The sequence below is a fragment of the Mirounga leonina genome, unplaced genomic scaffold (genome assembly GCF_011800145.1).
Source record: "Mirounga leonina isolate KUSES-001 unplaced genomic scaffold, KU_Mleo_1.0 Mir_115, whole genome shotgun sequence".
Taxonomy (NCBI): Eukaryota; Metazoa; Chordata; class Mammalia; order Carnivora; family Phocidae; genus Mirounga; species Mirounga leonina.
In genome coordinates, this window is record NW_023270268.1 from 88,237,935 (window position 1) to 88,253,363 (window position 15,429).

At 41.2% G+C, this 15,429-nt stretch overlaps 1 protein-coding gene across 2 annotated transcripts in view; it reads left to right on the plus strand.

Annotated features, from left to right (window-relative positions):
- The window catches only part of HACD2 (3-hydroxyacyl-CoA dehydratase 2), a 113,958-nt gene that overhangs the window by 77,186 nt on the left and 21,343 nt on the right, over positions 1 to 15,429 (plus strand). For both annotated transcript variants that reach the window (XR_004678249.1, XM_035000008.1), the window contains exon 4: positions 2,749 to 2,837. Coding sequence is in view for 1 of the 2 variants with exons in the window: in XM_035000008.1 (XP_034855899.1) it covers positions 2,749 to 2,837 (89 nt within the window). In the remaining variant the exon portion in view is untranslated. The remainder of the gene's footprint in view (positions 1 to 2,748; positions 2,838 to 15,429) is intronic.

Sequence of the window (15,429 nt, forward strand, 5' to 3'; positions counted from 1 at the left end):
GGCTCTGACCCCCCACCCCTGCGATTAATCTTCCCATGTAACACCTGAGATTCACTTCACACCTCCTACCTTGCAGAAAGTGGTCGCTTTTCTATTTGTAGAGTTACAGCTACTCTTTTCTTAGATCCCCGTTTGAGTTCGCAGGTGTTCAGAATGATTTGATAGCTGTCTAGCTGAATTCCTGGGACCAGATGAAATTAAGGTCTCCTACTCCTCTGCCATCTTGGACTCTTGTCCCCCCCATTTATATTTTCTTCTAAGAGTGTTATAGTTTTAACTCTTCCATTTTGGTTTTTAATCTATTTTGAGTTAATTTTTTTGTATTTGATATAAGGAAGTGTTCTAACTCTATTCTTTTGTATGCAGCTATCCAGTTGTCCCAGCACCATTTGTTGAAAAGACAGGGGCGCCTGGGTGGCTCAGTCATTAAGCGTCTGCCTTGGGCTCAGGTCATGGTCCCGGGGTCCTGGGAACAAGTCCCACATCGGGCTCCCTCTCCCTCTCCCACTCCGCCTGCTTGTGTTCACTCTCTCACTGTGTTTCTGTCAAATAAATAAAATCTTTAAAAAAAAAAAAAAGACAGTTATTTTTCCATTGAATTGTCTTGACATCCTTGTTGAAAGTCAAATAATGGGCGCCTGGGTGGCTCAGTTGTTAAGCATCTGCCTTCGGCTCAGGTCATGATCCCAGGGTCCTGGGATCGAGCCCCGCATCGGGCTCCCTGCTTGGCCAGGAAGCCTGCTTCTCCCTCTCCCACTCCCCCTGCTTGTGTTCCTTCTGTCACTGTGTCTCTCTCTGTCAAATAAATAAATAAAATCTTTAAAAAAAAAAAAAGTCAAGTAACTATAAATGTAAGGATTTATTTCTAGACTCTCAACTGTATTCCATTGGGCTACATGTCCATGCATTTATTTTTCTTTCATTCATTCTACAAAGATTTATTGAGTGTCTTTATATGGCAAGCATTGCTTGACACGTCCATGTTACTTGCTTTTGGGAACTAAACTGTCCCTCTTCGAAGCCCAAATCATCTTCAAGAAACACATTCTAACAGGATCTTGCATCTCTTTTTCTTAATGAGATATGAAGTGATTTCCTTTCATAGCCACACCCATAGAGACAATACTATCTCTGATTTGTACACAGTCTTTTGGCAAGTTGTTTCTCTGTTTTATAAATGTTCAGAAGTCTGAGTGTGTTTTAGAAGGCTTGGAAGGATGAAAATTGGTCTAGGATAGTCCAGTGGATGTATTGAAGAAGAGGTTAGTTTTAGAGTGGAAGGAAGATGTGCAGCCATGATGAGGGCTCCTGGCAGGTATGGAATGGCCCACATGCAACCTGAAATGTCCAGGAAGTTGGTAAGTGTAGTTGCTGCTAGTAGTAAGACCAGTGAGAAATGACAAAGAGGTGAGGATGGAGGAGCTGCTAAATTGGGTACCCATAATTCTGCTTCCAGATTTTATTTTAGTAGCAGTTCCTTACCAGTATAAAGTTACAATGAGAAAATGAGGCTTACAGATAATGGCTTATTGCTGGGTTTAAGATGACCTAATGGAGGCAAGAGTTTTTTGTAATGGTGGTGGCTGGTTTCTCCATAGGGGTTGTGATTGTAGGAATTCAAAGGAGAGGCCAAAGAAATTTAAACTTAGCAGAACTTAATGGTTATCTAAAATAACTAATGATTCCAGTGTTATAACTTCAGGACATTGGAAGGATAATTATACCAATGTTTATTGTAATGAACAAGGTGAGAATGATTTATAAAGATAATAAACTTTGATTTTTGTATGCTTATTGGCAAAATATTCAAGTGAATTTTAAAAGATAATTTAACCATTAGATAATACATCAATATACAGTATAGATAGTACATATGATATGCAGGAGTTGCTAATGTTCATTAGATACAAATACAGTTGATTTCCCTTTTATAGGTGCCTATTCATTTTTGAAACCCATAGTATAAAATGACCTTTCAGTGTCTAATTTTAGTGGTTAAGCGATGGTTTTGTTTTCTCTATATGATAAATGTAAAATATATTGCACTTGGCCAGTGATTTTGAAAGGCTTTAAGAAAGGTACCTAGAGGGGCACCTGGGAGGTTCAGTCGGTTAAGCGTCTGCCTTCGGCTCAGGTCATGATCTCAGAGTCCTGGGATCAAGCCCCACGTCGGGTTCCCTGCTCAGTGGGGAGCCTGCTTCTCCCTCTCCCTCTGCCCCTCCACCTGCTTGTGCACTCTCTCTCAAATAAATAAAATCTTAAAAAAAAAAAAAAAAAGGGTACCTAGATTCCATGATACACTGTTGGCATTAACAATATTATTGTTTTGGGGGGAAGCAATATTAGAGTTTTGGAGGGAAAAATTTGGAGTTTTGGGGGGTTTTTTTTGTTTTTTTTTAAGATTTTATTTATTTGTCAGGAGAGAGAGAGTGCACAAGCAGGGGGAGCTGCAGGCAGAGGGAGAAGCAGGTTTCCGATGAGCAGGGAGCCTGATGCAGGGCTCGATCCCAGGACCCTCAGATCATAACCTGAGCCGAAGGCAGACACTTAACCGATTGAGCCACCCAGGCATCCCTGAAGGAAAAAAGTTTTTAATATTGACTGTATTGAAAAACAGTTTATATAAAGTTTCAGTTGCCCAAGATGGTTTCATGTCTAAACAGTAAAATTGAATGGTTCAGAAAATGTATTACATGTTGAAACTTAGTACAATATACATTTATTTACCCATCCTAAAATTTCTTTCAGGAATTGTTCCATCTTCTGTTGTCCTGACTTCTTTCCAGGTGATGTCAAGAGTTTTTCTGATATGGGCAGTAACACATAGCGTCAAAGAGGTAAGTGTTTACATAGACTAAAATTAAGTAATGCCAGCAATGCTAGTCAATGCTAGTCAACTTTTCTGTTTCGTGTGTGTTATGGCTACAGATGGAACTCTGTGTCACATCAGTATAGCCCAAATAAAATGCATATATGTCGCTGTAGGAACTGGGTTACTGGTGCGAAACATAACTCCAAATTTGCAGTGTTGTTAAAGAGAAGACTGGTTAAATGATAAAGTCCTGCAATCTTAGTTCCCATAGAGATTCGGATAATGTGGATGTGGTCTGCAGTTTAGTTATATTTTGGGGGTATCTTGTTTGTATTCAGCATACGAAACTGGACATCTGCATCCTTACAGTGGAACTGTTGGCGGAGTTGGGAATATTAATTCAGTCCAGAGCAGTCCTCTTTATAGGACGAGGAGAAACAAACTTGTTACCACCCCACCCACCAGGATTAATGGAATTCCCAAATGTGCTGAGTCTACTGGTTCTGGAAGGGAAGTACTCTGCAGGGGGCCTGGGGCGATAGGTACCCAGGCAGGCCCGGTGTTGCTGGGAGAAAGCCAGCATTACTGTCGGTATGAATCCACAGCTAAGCTTTCATTTTCTAGTATCGGAGAAGGGGATTGTTTTCCTGTATGTTTTTTGCTTTTTAAAAGTTTTATTTATTTCTTGTTAATGTCACCTTGAAATAGAGTACCTGTAGCCACCAGGAGGATTCATTTTTCAGTTTTTTGGTCCCAGTCACCAGCAGTATTGGAATCTTTGGGACTCATGAAATGTGCTTATCCATTAGCATTATTCTGGTGTTTTCTTTGTGTTCTATTCTTTCAAAACCCCTGTCAAAACATTTTGTTTTTCAGGATTTATTTTGACAGTTTCATTTGTATTTCAACTAATGAGGTTTTTCTTTTTAACTTTTTATTGGCATATAATATACATACAGAAAAATGCACGTGGCTAATGAGTTTTTAACCAAAGCTGATTAAGCTCATTTATTATTTTTGTTACATTCGTATGAAATTTGCTGATCCAAAGGCTTTTTTTTAACCTCTCACATCTCGAAGATATCTAACCTTTACATGTAAGAAGAATGTCAAAACAATCACTTACTTTTTAAAAATTTTACTTTAATTCCAGTGTAGTATAGTTAATATACAGTATTATATTAGTTTCAAGTATACAATATAGTGATTCAGCAATTCTATACATTACTCAGTGCTCATTGTGATAAGTATATTCTTAACCCCCTTCACCTCTTTCACCCATCCCTTCTCTGATAACCATCTGTTCTCTATAGTTAAGACTCTGTTTTTTAGTTTGTCCCTTTTTTTCTTTGTTCGTTTAATCACATACTTTTTAAAAAGTGATCTCATTTCTTGGAAACAAGTTTGTTTCTCCTGGTCCTATAAAGAGGACTGCTCTGGACTGAATTAATATTCCCAACTCCCCCAACAGTTCCATTGTTTTAACCGGCAACTCATTAACTTCCTGATAGTCTCAAGTGATCTAAATTTTTTTTCTGATAGTAACTCATCCATATTCTTAAATAGGTAATTATGTACTTTCAGTAATTAGATGTTAGGTACATGAAGACAGGGTATTGTCAACTACAGGGTGTGTAATCGCTTTGCCTAAACAATCAGATATTAATTGTCCAGGTGCTATTCCTCTGGCTGATAGATTATTTATGGCCTCTGCGTTTTCCTCCTCTTTTCTGCCTAAGTGATCACTCTCCTCCTTTTCTCCTTGTTAGCCTTCTGGCAAAGGGGGTAACAGGCAAATCTAAAATGCTTATAATTCACATCAAGCAGTTCTGTTTGCCATATTACTGTTAGCAACATTTGCCAGGATTTCCTGGGTGATCATTAAGACTGCTTGGTTTAAAAGCTATTAACTGTGTGGATTACAGACAGGTACATGGACCTGGCCATTGTCCTCAGTAACCATACTACCTGACAGATGCATAGATTTAACCATTTCAGATGGTTCATATATAGTGTCATATTTGAGCTCTGCAGTAAGTTGTACACTTGTTACATTTGCATATTCAAAATTGTTTCTCTGCAACCAAACTTACCCAGTTTCCACTATCATTGACATATTATTTTCTTAAGAATGTGGTGCAATTAATTGTGTTGTCTTTCTGCCACCTCTTGGGTCCTCTTTTCCCATACACCCTATTAATTAGTTGACTTGCTCCTTTCTCACATAATTAGGATTCAGTGTTTCTGCTGTTCAGGGATCATAGTTCTTTTCTCCTAGTTCCCCTTTTCTTTGAATAAAACTCTTTCATTATTTTGTGTACATAGTAAGATCCCCTCCCGGCTCACCCCAGGTCATCAATAGCTAACTTTTTTTTTTTTTTTTTAAGATTTTATTTATTGGGGCGCTTGGGTGGCTCAGTCATTAGGCATCTGCCTTCGGCTCAGGTCATGATCCCGGGGTCCTGGGATCGAGCCCCGCATCAGGCTCCCTGCTTGGCAGGAAGCCTGCTTCTCCCTCTCCCACTCCCCCTGCTTGTGTTCCTGCTCTCGCTATCTCTGTCTCTGTCAAAATAAATAAATAAAATCTTAAAAAAAAGAACCAGAAGGTGACGAGACAGTTTTCTGTTATGATATAAAAGGACTCACCCATCAGTTAGTGTGACATCTTGATTGGTAGGTTATTAAAGAAATAATTGTGGTCTCTTTGTTGAAAAGCTTTTTCTTAACTAAGCATAGCAAATAACCTTCCCACTTTTTTCCTTCTAAAGAGCGCACCTATATGAGCGTAGTAAAGCTTCTGACAAAAATGACAAGCTCAGGGTGGGAGGTAGGGTGTGGGAATCAGCAATTCTAGCTGACCTCTTTCCTTTCCAGTTTTCCCACCTGTCTCCCAGGCTTGAACTGGCTCCTTCTCCATCTCTTAGCCAGACTGGCCACGCTGCTGCCACATCAGACCGCTATGGGCTTTTTTCTCCTCACACTCTGTTTGAGTCTGTCCTTTGTCTCCTCATTGAGCTGAAACAAGACTGGCTTTTTCCAAAGTGAACTGCAGTGGAAAATGCCACTTTCTATCCCTCACTATGACCCCCCTTCAAAAACACAGGAGTTCGTAGGGCAGATATTCTTCCTTTGTCCAAAAGTAGCTAAGCCGATCCCCAGATTCGTAGATACTCAAATGAGCCACTGTCCCTTTCCTGGCCCAACCCTCTTAGAAGAAGCCACCCAAATCCTCATCACAGTTCTCAATGGAAGATCACCATGTTCTGAGCAGAAGTCCCTGGTCACCAACATGGGCAGTAGTTGAGAAAGAAGTTGCTGGACTCTCACTGTGACTTTAGCCCAAGTGCAATGAATACCCTCTACAGTCTACGAGTGACCGTTTGTATAAAATAAAGCTGTACCCTGGAATGCTGAGCCTTCTCTCCTATCTTCCTCAATCTCTGCCACCAGTGGAGAAAGGGATGTTTTCCTGCATTCTTCCAGAATGTTCTGTGAGTTCTCCTGATTCTACCAGTCAGCTGTTTCCCACCTCTTTTTGGCATGCTGCTGGGCTTTGTGACACTTAACCTGCCATTCTTGTCAACTTCTCAGTGAGATGCTTGCAATCAGTGTTTAAGAAAGTAACCTCCAGTTTCTTTATACTGATCTTTGTTTGATGCATTACAGTTTACAGAAGGCTTTATTAAGATATATTGTGGTCATTCACTCTTGACAACTGTCCCTTGAGGTAGGTTGCAGCCTCTAATTAGAGTTCCGAAGCTAGAGAAACAAAGTGACTAAATAAGCAGAGTTGGGAATGGACTTTTGATTCCAAAGTCTTCCCTCTGTATCAGAGCTTCCCTCTCACCATTTAAATTGTGGGATGAACACAACCTTATTTTTGTGTGCTGCCTGGGCTTTCTCTATCCCATACGGAGTGGAAAGCCCCTGTCTCAGACCGAGGAACACATGCCTTGAAAGCAGTTCTGTCGTGCCACATGCTTGCTGAGGTAGGATTCTCAGATCGGTCATCTATCTGTATGTGAAGCGCCCACACGAGCTGTGGGCTCGGGACGCTCGTCTGCGGCACGTTGCCCGCTTGCTCCTCTCTTAGTCCGGTGCTCCCATGGCTCTGTGATGAACCTGTCCAGTTGACTAGCCTTTCTCCTTGAACATTCCAAGACCGTTTTCCTGTTGGGACTTATGGAGTATTTGGAACAGAATTACCCAGAAAGCTTATTAAAAAATGCCCGTTCCAAGTCCCACCCCACACTTGATACGGAATCTCTGGCAGTGGAGCCAGAGAATATCACTGTGAGTAAGCTCCTCAGATAACTGTATGAATTCTAAGGTTGGAGAATACTCTGAAGATATCATATGTTGTGCTGTAATTTTAATTGACCTTCTCTTTTCTTGATTTTACTTCATATTTCTACTTAATTTACTTGAAGCCTAACCAGCTCTCATCATTCTTTTCAAGTCCAAGAGCCGTGGTTTCATTCTTAAAGAATGAAAGCCTTAGGGTTCCCTCAACACTGCTAAAGTAAAGGCACTGTGGAGTTTCTGGAGCTTTTTCCAAGATACAGTGTCTGCTGAGCTGGGACTCATGCGCTTGTCAGAGGAAGCCTGGGAGGCTCACCTTGAAGGCAGAGGGAGAGCAGAAGGCACAGCATTAAAGAAGCAAAACTGACTTTCGTTTGCTTGTTTTTAAGAGCGAGGATGAAGAATCCAGCTGCTTCAGTTTGGGGTGGGTCCTGGGAAGGGCTATATCCTGGGCATGTGCTTCATGGTGCCCGGCCAGAGCCACCAGGCTGATTGAGTAGGAGGTCATTCCCACCTGAGGAAGTACTGTGCAGACACTTCTCTTCCTGGGATTTATCAAGAAATGTCACCTTCCTTGGAAAGCTTTATTATTTTCTAGGTAATTAGAACTCAGTATTATAGAACCTGGAAGCTTAGCACCCATAAGTCATGTGAGGAGTTGATGAGTGTTGACTTTGACACTTATCCTAAAGCTCAGGACAGAATGCTTCAACATTCTGGGCCTTGTTTTTCTCATCTGTAATGCGAGTATCTGTCCTGTTTATGTCATGGAGTTTTTGTGAAGAAGAAATGAGAAGGGTTTGTGGAAACAAGGCAGCCGTATTCAGAAATCAAGGTCTCTAGCATGCAGCTTTTGCTGAGCAGCTTCTGAAAGCCCTTGTAAAGCAGTTTCACCTCAGAAGGAATGTTCCTTCTTTCATAGATGAACAGTTTGCTTTTTCTTCCTCTTCTCTTCTTTTTCACTCTTGCAGAAACTAAAATACTAAGTAAAGTGACACCCTCACTCCCACACTCCTCATCCTATTTTGGTTGCATTACAGGTTTGTCTTCTCTGCTGGCTTCACAGCATGCTTGTGCTCTCTGTCACCTCTCGAGGTTGCTTCTCCCATTAGTGTTTCCTGTGGTGCACGTGCTTCTTGCTGTTCCACATGGCCGCCTGTGAACACGGCGTTTCCCTGAGGCAGGAAGGGCACCTTCTTAGCCCCATCAATCACATGAGGAGCTCAGGTGCTGCGTCGGTGGCACAGGGTCCCACCTCGCGTTCTATACTTGGACCCGGAACCCTGCCGCTCTGTCTTCTAGTACGCCCTTTCCATAGTGACATTTCATCTTAGCAAAGGCCATTGGGATACAGTCAGTATCTTTTGCCCCCGGAATGCCGAATGTCTCAGATTCTCCACCCAATTCCATCTATTCTCGTACTTTCTATTTTAAATATTTCTGTAGGTGGATTTGCATCACCTTCACTTTTAAAATTAGCCCCTCTCCTAAAGGTAGGAAACCTCATTATTTGATCATGAGTCAGACACTGTCAAACTTGAGACAAGTCCTAGACAAAGGCAGCCATACTGTATGGCCACTTCCACAGCTGTTTGTAATGGGCACTTGAAGATAGTGGTACTTTGCTCAGAGCTAGGTGGTTCATTCTGCCTTTGCCTGTACTGAGCATAGGGGATTCGGGCAAAATCAGAATGCCTGTTTTCCCCTCAGTGTTTTTCTGTCTCTTTCCAACATTTTCTTGAGCTATGTATAAAGATTTTTATTTCGAAATACTGAAAAATATTTAGATTTTCGTAAGTTCACTTCTGCCCTCCCATGTTGCTTCTTTCTCGCATTGTCTCAGTGCTTTTGTAGCCCTTGAAAACCTCCATTGGAACTCATTTGTTCAAAATGTATTACACTCTGACGGTACTGTTCTTTGATAATTAAGTCAGTCGTGTTAAAACAAGAAACAATCCAATATCTTAAACCGTGCAAGCCAGCATTACCACCACTTTCTACAGAACATAGCCCTCTTTGTCAATTAATCATTGAAGAGGTTCCAAGTGCAACAAAATCAGGAAATTGGTTTCATTTGTCTTTAACGTTAATCTTTTTCTCCTCCGGGCTCTCCTCCCCTCAGTGACCCTGCCCCACAGACACCCCTACACTTGAAGCTTCTCAGGACCTTTTCTTCTGCTCTCTCACCCCAAGGGCTAACTCTGACATCCACCATTCCCAGTTGTCAACTCCAGCACAAGAGGGAACAGCTACATTAGGCAAACGCCCCGGAAGGCTGCACAGTTATTTTCATTTTGGGTGGGATCTCACTCCGGGGAGGAGGAGCGGGGGCCAAAGCTGCCCCCGCCTAACTCATTGCAGACTGCCCTGGAGACTCCCAGTCCTTTCAGGCTTGAGCACTGTTGGTTTCTTCCTTTTCCTCTGCCCCAGAGCTTCCAGATCTTAGGTTCTCCAGAGCATTTTATAGTTCAGTTAGTCTTTTTATATATTATGCTAAAGTCCCCTTCCCTCTTGTAATTGATGTTCTGGATACATCAGCGGGGTCGCCTACATTGCTCCTATTTTTTGATAATGAAATTTCTGACAAAGAAACTTCTTGTTGGAATGCATCATCTTCAAGCATTAGACATTTCTATACTATTGGGTAGTATCTTAATCTATGTATTGCTGCTATTTACAAATCGAAGGAAGCCTGTTTAGAGCCAAATCTGGTTCCTTGCAGTCCTGAGATTAGCAAAGATCTTGACCCTTGACATTAGGAAACTATCATGGAGAAGGAATGAGGGTGAAGGAAGGAAAAAATGGATACCTTGGGTGTGAAATAGTAGGTTCCCAAATAAGGCCATGAAATTTATGGTTACAGCTTTGGTTACAAGGCATCAGTTCGAATTAAAGAATCACATGGGGAAGCAAAGCTCTGTGTCACAGAACTGTGCTGCTGAGGTGTATTGTCAGTGGACAATTACCAGCAAGTGAATTCTGGCATTCAAAACTCTTCTCATCCATGGTTTGAAAATGAAATGCAGTAAGGTGCTTATTTAGACTGTTTATTCCACGCCAAAGAAAGGTAATTTTTTGGTTACCAGCATTTGTCTTTTGGGTATTTGCTCTTTCCCAGCACTGTCTAGTAGAACTTTCTGCAATGGTAGAAATGTTTGTATCTGCACTGTTCAATACAGTAGCTACTAGCTATATGTGAAAACATTGAACCCTTGAAATAAGGTTAGTGAGACTGAGAAACTAAATTTTAATTTCATGTAGTGTAATTTAAGTAGCTGCATGTGACTGGAGGTTGCCGTAGTAGTGTAGCTGTAGATATTCAGTGTGATGTTATTTTGCCTTTTTTTTTTTTTTAAGATTTTATTTATTTATCTGACAGAGAGAGAGACAGGAGAGAGGGAACACAAGTAGGGGGAGTGGGAGAGGGAGAAGCAGGCTTCCCGCTGAGCGGGGAGCCCAATGCGGGGCTCGATCCCAGGACCTTGAGATCATGACCTGAGCCGAAGGCAGCCGCTTAACCGACTGAGCCACCCAGGCACCCCTGTTTTGCCATTCTCTTGATTTCAGTCAATTGGGTTTTCATATACTTGATCTCATATGTACATGACTGTGTGATTTTTTTTTTTTACTTTTTAAAAAATTTTGTTAAGTAGCCTCCACACCCAGCTTGGGGCTTGAACTCACGATCCTGAGATCAAGAGTCACATGCTCCACTGACCGAGCCAGCCAGGCACCCCTGACTGTGTGATTTTTCAAAAAACAGTCTGAAAGAAATGTATATGGTATACTTGATATGCTCTGTACTTTAGACCCAGTGATTTTTTTTTTTTATAACGCTCGAGCATAAATCGTTACAAAAACCTACCTGCAGGGACACCTGGGTGGCTCGGTCGTTAAGCGTCTGCCTTCGGCCCAGATCATGATCCTGGGGTCCTGGGATCGAGCCCTGCATGGGGCTCTCCGCTCCGCGGGACGGGAAACCTGCTTCTGCCTCTCCCACTCCCCCTGCTTGTGTTCCCTCTCTCGCTGTCTCTCTGTCAAATACATAAATAAAATCTTAAAAAAAAAAAACACACACAGACACAACCCTACCTGCAGATGTGGGAAACAGTGTGGATGGTTTTCTCTGTTGCAGAGATAGCAGTTGATTAGCTGGCGAGGCAGAAGGCCATGCAGGCCCGACCTTTCAGAGGCCTGCAACTTGGCCTCCACGGTGGTAGAGTCACCATGGTAACATGTCTTAGTCTTGCCCTTTATGAAAACCATTTCACAAGCCTTCTCTATCCTATTTGAGGTTGGTAAAATAACATAAATAGTAGCATAATAACATAATAAAAACATAAAAGATGCCATAGAAGTATAGTCAACATTATCCCAATGAGCTCGAAGATTCTCATTTCACACTGTAAAAGTGAGATGATTGACATGCATCATGAGCATTGCTAAAATATGCCAGCGAAGTCAAGGAAAGTTAAAAATTATTACCTATAAATTGCTTTTAAACAGGTGTGTCCCACAGTACAATGAGTGGCATTTCTAAAGCATGGATTAATATTCATTTGAAAATTGTTAATATGTGGGAGAAGGAACTATCTCTTAGATTACCTTCTCCTCTGCCAAAACGGTCTTTTAGGTACTGTAGCTTTTTCAGTATAACTTTATTTTTAAGCATGAATCTGGAGTATGAGATAGTTTAATTAAAAATATATAAATTGACAAGAATACCAGTATATTCAGCCTTCTGACAACTGGCCTGCACAGTGAATGCAGCAATAACTGGTCTCATTGGGAGTCTTGACAATGATGGGGCGACCTGAAGAAATTATCCCCAACCCCCTGCTCCTATGAAATACAGATAAAATGTATTCTCGTTTCTTCAGGGAAGAGGGTTCCATAATGTTTTATACTTACTCGTCTCAAGAAGCCCTAGTCAGGCACCTCTTGTTACAAGCTGTTATGCATCACGGATAAAATAAAGCATATTACTAAGTTGTCTGCATTTTCCAGAAAGAGGACCCTTTTCAAGTCTGAAGTGAAATCCTGGTGCACTTCGGGAATTTGTAAGACATGACTTGATGTGTGTGTGCGGATATGTGTGGGTGCATGCTGAGAGTATGCTTTGCATTTTAGAAGTGCGTTTGGGAGAGAACTAATTATCAGGCTTGGTGCATTCAAGACTTAACTTTTGTTTTCTTCAGATTGCCGCCATAAACGTTTGTTTTTAACAAGAAGAGTTTGGGCATCTTCTCCCTTTTACCTTATTTTGCACTGGCAAAAAATTACCAGAATAACCAAAAACTTGAAAATTGTACGTCTCGTTTGCATTCTGCATTTGGTGCTGGACTGTTAAATCAGGTTTAAGGAATCTTTTGTTGAGGTCATTGCCTCAAAGAAAATTATGTTGTAAAAACTAATCAAACTAGCCAAGTTTTTAAGTAATACTGTATAGTTTTTAAAACTTGAGCTTTTCAAAATGTTATATTTGTGTAGCGCTTTGCAACCTGTGCAGAAGCTATGAGCTGGCAGCAGATCTATCCCCCAGGTGGGTTTGAAGAGAAAGTTCAAGAAAAACCCAGCAGCTGGGGGGTATACCATCTCACAAGAGCAGAAGTACTCAGCTACAGCTAGTGATTGCTAAGTGGATCCAGTGTTAGGCAGTATGAATTTTTAAAGAAAAGGTAGGAATCTAGATTATTTTTTTATGAGGAATCTCCCAGCTTTACTAACTGGCTCAAATATCTTTAAAGCACCATACAAGCCCAAAAAGAACATCTGTGATCCAGGAGATGGTATTCATAGCCTTGATTTTTATTTTCTGTCTTACTGAAGATTTTGCAATTAATAAACTGTTGTAGAACTAAAAGAACCATGCCATTTCACAGTATATATGGCCAATCTTGTATTCTTTTGAATGTCATTTAGGTTTCTGACAATGATCAGTCCTCTCCTCCCTAAAGTGTTGAGTAGGCACATTGCATTTGGAGGTTTGGGGGCAGACTCTGTGGGGCGAGTATGCTCCAGCTCTCCCCATTGGATCGCAGTAACCTACTGCTGTGGTTCTAGACTGGATTAGACATATAGGATCCAGGTTGGGACTGCCTATGACCCCATTCTGATGAGATCTCCATGCTTGAGATGGGGCGAAGGAAATAGTTGCATGAAATAACATGCTCTTTGGGAGTGAGAGAATCAAACAGAACTAAGGAAGAATCCTGGGAAAGCCTAGCAGCTGGGGGTCCTTAGACATCCCAGAGATGGTAGAAGTAGAGGGAGGGATGGCATCTCTTAAGCAACACTGAAACAAACAACAAAAAGCAAAACAACAACAAAACATTGTCTTGGTGATTAAGCCAAAGAGGCGGCCATCACTGAGTAACAGTCAGCTAGCATAGATAGTAGGAACTTAATAAATATTTGTTGAATTGAATTTTTCTCTTCATGGAAAAATAACAACTGCTATTTATTAAATCACTAGCACTTCACTAAGCACTTGCTATGTTTTTCTGATCCTACAACAACCATGCAAAGGCAGATATTCTCCCCAGTTTCCATATGAGGGAACAGAGGCTCAGAGAGGGTAAGTAACTTGTCTCAGGACATGCAGCCCAGAAGTCTGAAGGTCTCTGCTTCCAGAGCGGTACTGATTAGAGAAGAGGCTGGTTAAGGAAGCTACTACCCTCCCATCATGTTTTCTAAGAAATGGGCAGACCACATGGTAGCATTAAAGTTGGGTTCATGGGGACATGTTAGCGTTCGGATCTGCATGTCTGACCTTGCCATAAGTACAGCATTGATTGAGCGTTGCGTGTTGACTGCATGCTTATACATTTTTTTCATTGCATGTTCAGAAAAGTTGGTTTCATGACCAAGAGTTGTTTTGGTAAGTGAAAAATCATTTGACTAGGCCATCATCCACATCAAAAAATAGTCTTTAGTTGTTGTGTTGTAATGGAAAGAATTTTTTAACTAGTTCCCTTTGTCATTATAGTTTTAAAAAAATCTGTGTGGATGCACATTTTTCTCTCCTTTAAATGGGAAAAAGTATTAATATTTCTTTATAATGTAACTCACGTTTTCCATAAAAAAGGAATAATATTTTCTCGTTTGTTTACTGTATACCCTATTAAGGATTTTTAATAAATGCTTAATCATGAAGGGCACTTTACACATGAATTGTCATGTGAATAAGGCTAATACTGATTCAAACTTTTTTTTAAACCACCACATGTCAATATTTATTACATTTCAATTTTTTTTCTTATCAAGGATGAAATTCCTCTTAAGTAGATAACTAAATGAGTTCTATCTTTGTTCAGAAACTTAATCAAGTTGTAGAAAGGACCAGGATTATCGTCAGAATTGTCCTATTCTCCAGCCCAAGCCCTCAGCTGACGTCACCAATCAGGCACCAGCCCTGTGACCCTCTGCCTCATTCTCACTGGGGAGCTGCCCTCCTCACCCAAGGCTGTTCCAAACAAGTCAGAGAACATGCAGGCTTGGACTGCAGCCAGGTCACCATTTATTCATTCTTATTCACTCAACAAATATTTATTCAGTATCTTCTACGCTCCAGCCGTTGCGCGAAGCACTAGGATACATGAGAGAAGGAAAGTCATGGGTGCCGTCCTCACAGTGCTTCCGGCATAGTCCAGGAGCAGAATTGAGCGGACAGCAGTACCCTGGAGTGGGATAGCTGGTGAGGCAGAGGAAGGACAGGGGGCTGCTGGGACCATGTGGTCACTTCAGCTGTTCCAGTATCCCTGGCCCAGTTGTTTCTCTTCATGGGGTAGCCTTGGGGACTCAGGGAATATATACACAGCGCTTAGTATAACGCCTGGTACTTAGGAAGTGCTCATAAATGTTACCTACATATTCTGTATAATGTAATCTAATCTTACCAGAAAATTTCAGTGACAAAGTTCTGTGCAGCTGTTTTGAATTCTTTTCTGTGTCCTGAGGTTCAAAACAGATATAATTGACTTTTCACATAGAAATGAATGTTTTTTATACTTATTAAAATAGTTTCACAGTTAGCTGGTAAAAATTTATACATAATTACTTTGATCATACTTAAGGAATAATTAGCCCTGCAAATGGGAGTTATCATTATCTTAATCATCATTATTATCCTAATCTAAAGCATTTATTAAAAATTAGATTTTGGGGGTGCCTGGGTGGCTCTGTCAGTTAAGCATCCGACTCTTGGTTTCAGCTCAGGTCATGATCTCAGGGTCGTGAGCTTGAGCCTTGAGTCGTGCTCTGTGCTCAGCTAGGGGTCTGCTTGAGATTCTCCCTCTCTCCCTCCCCCACCCCGT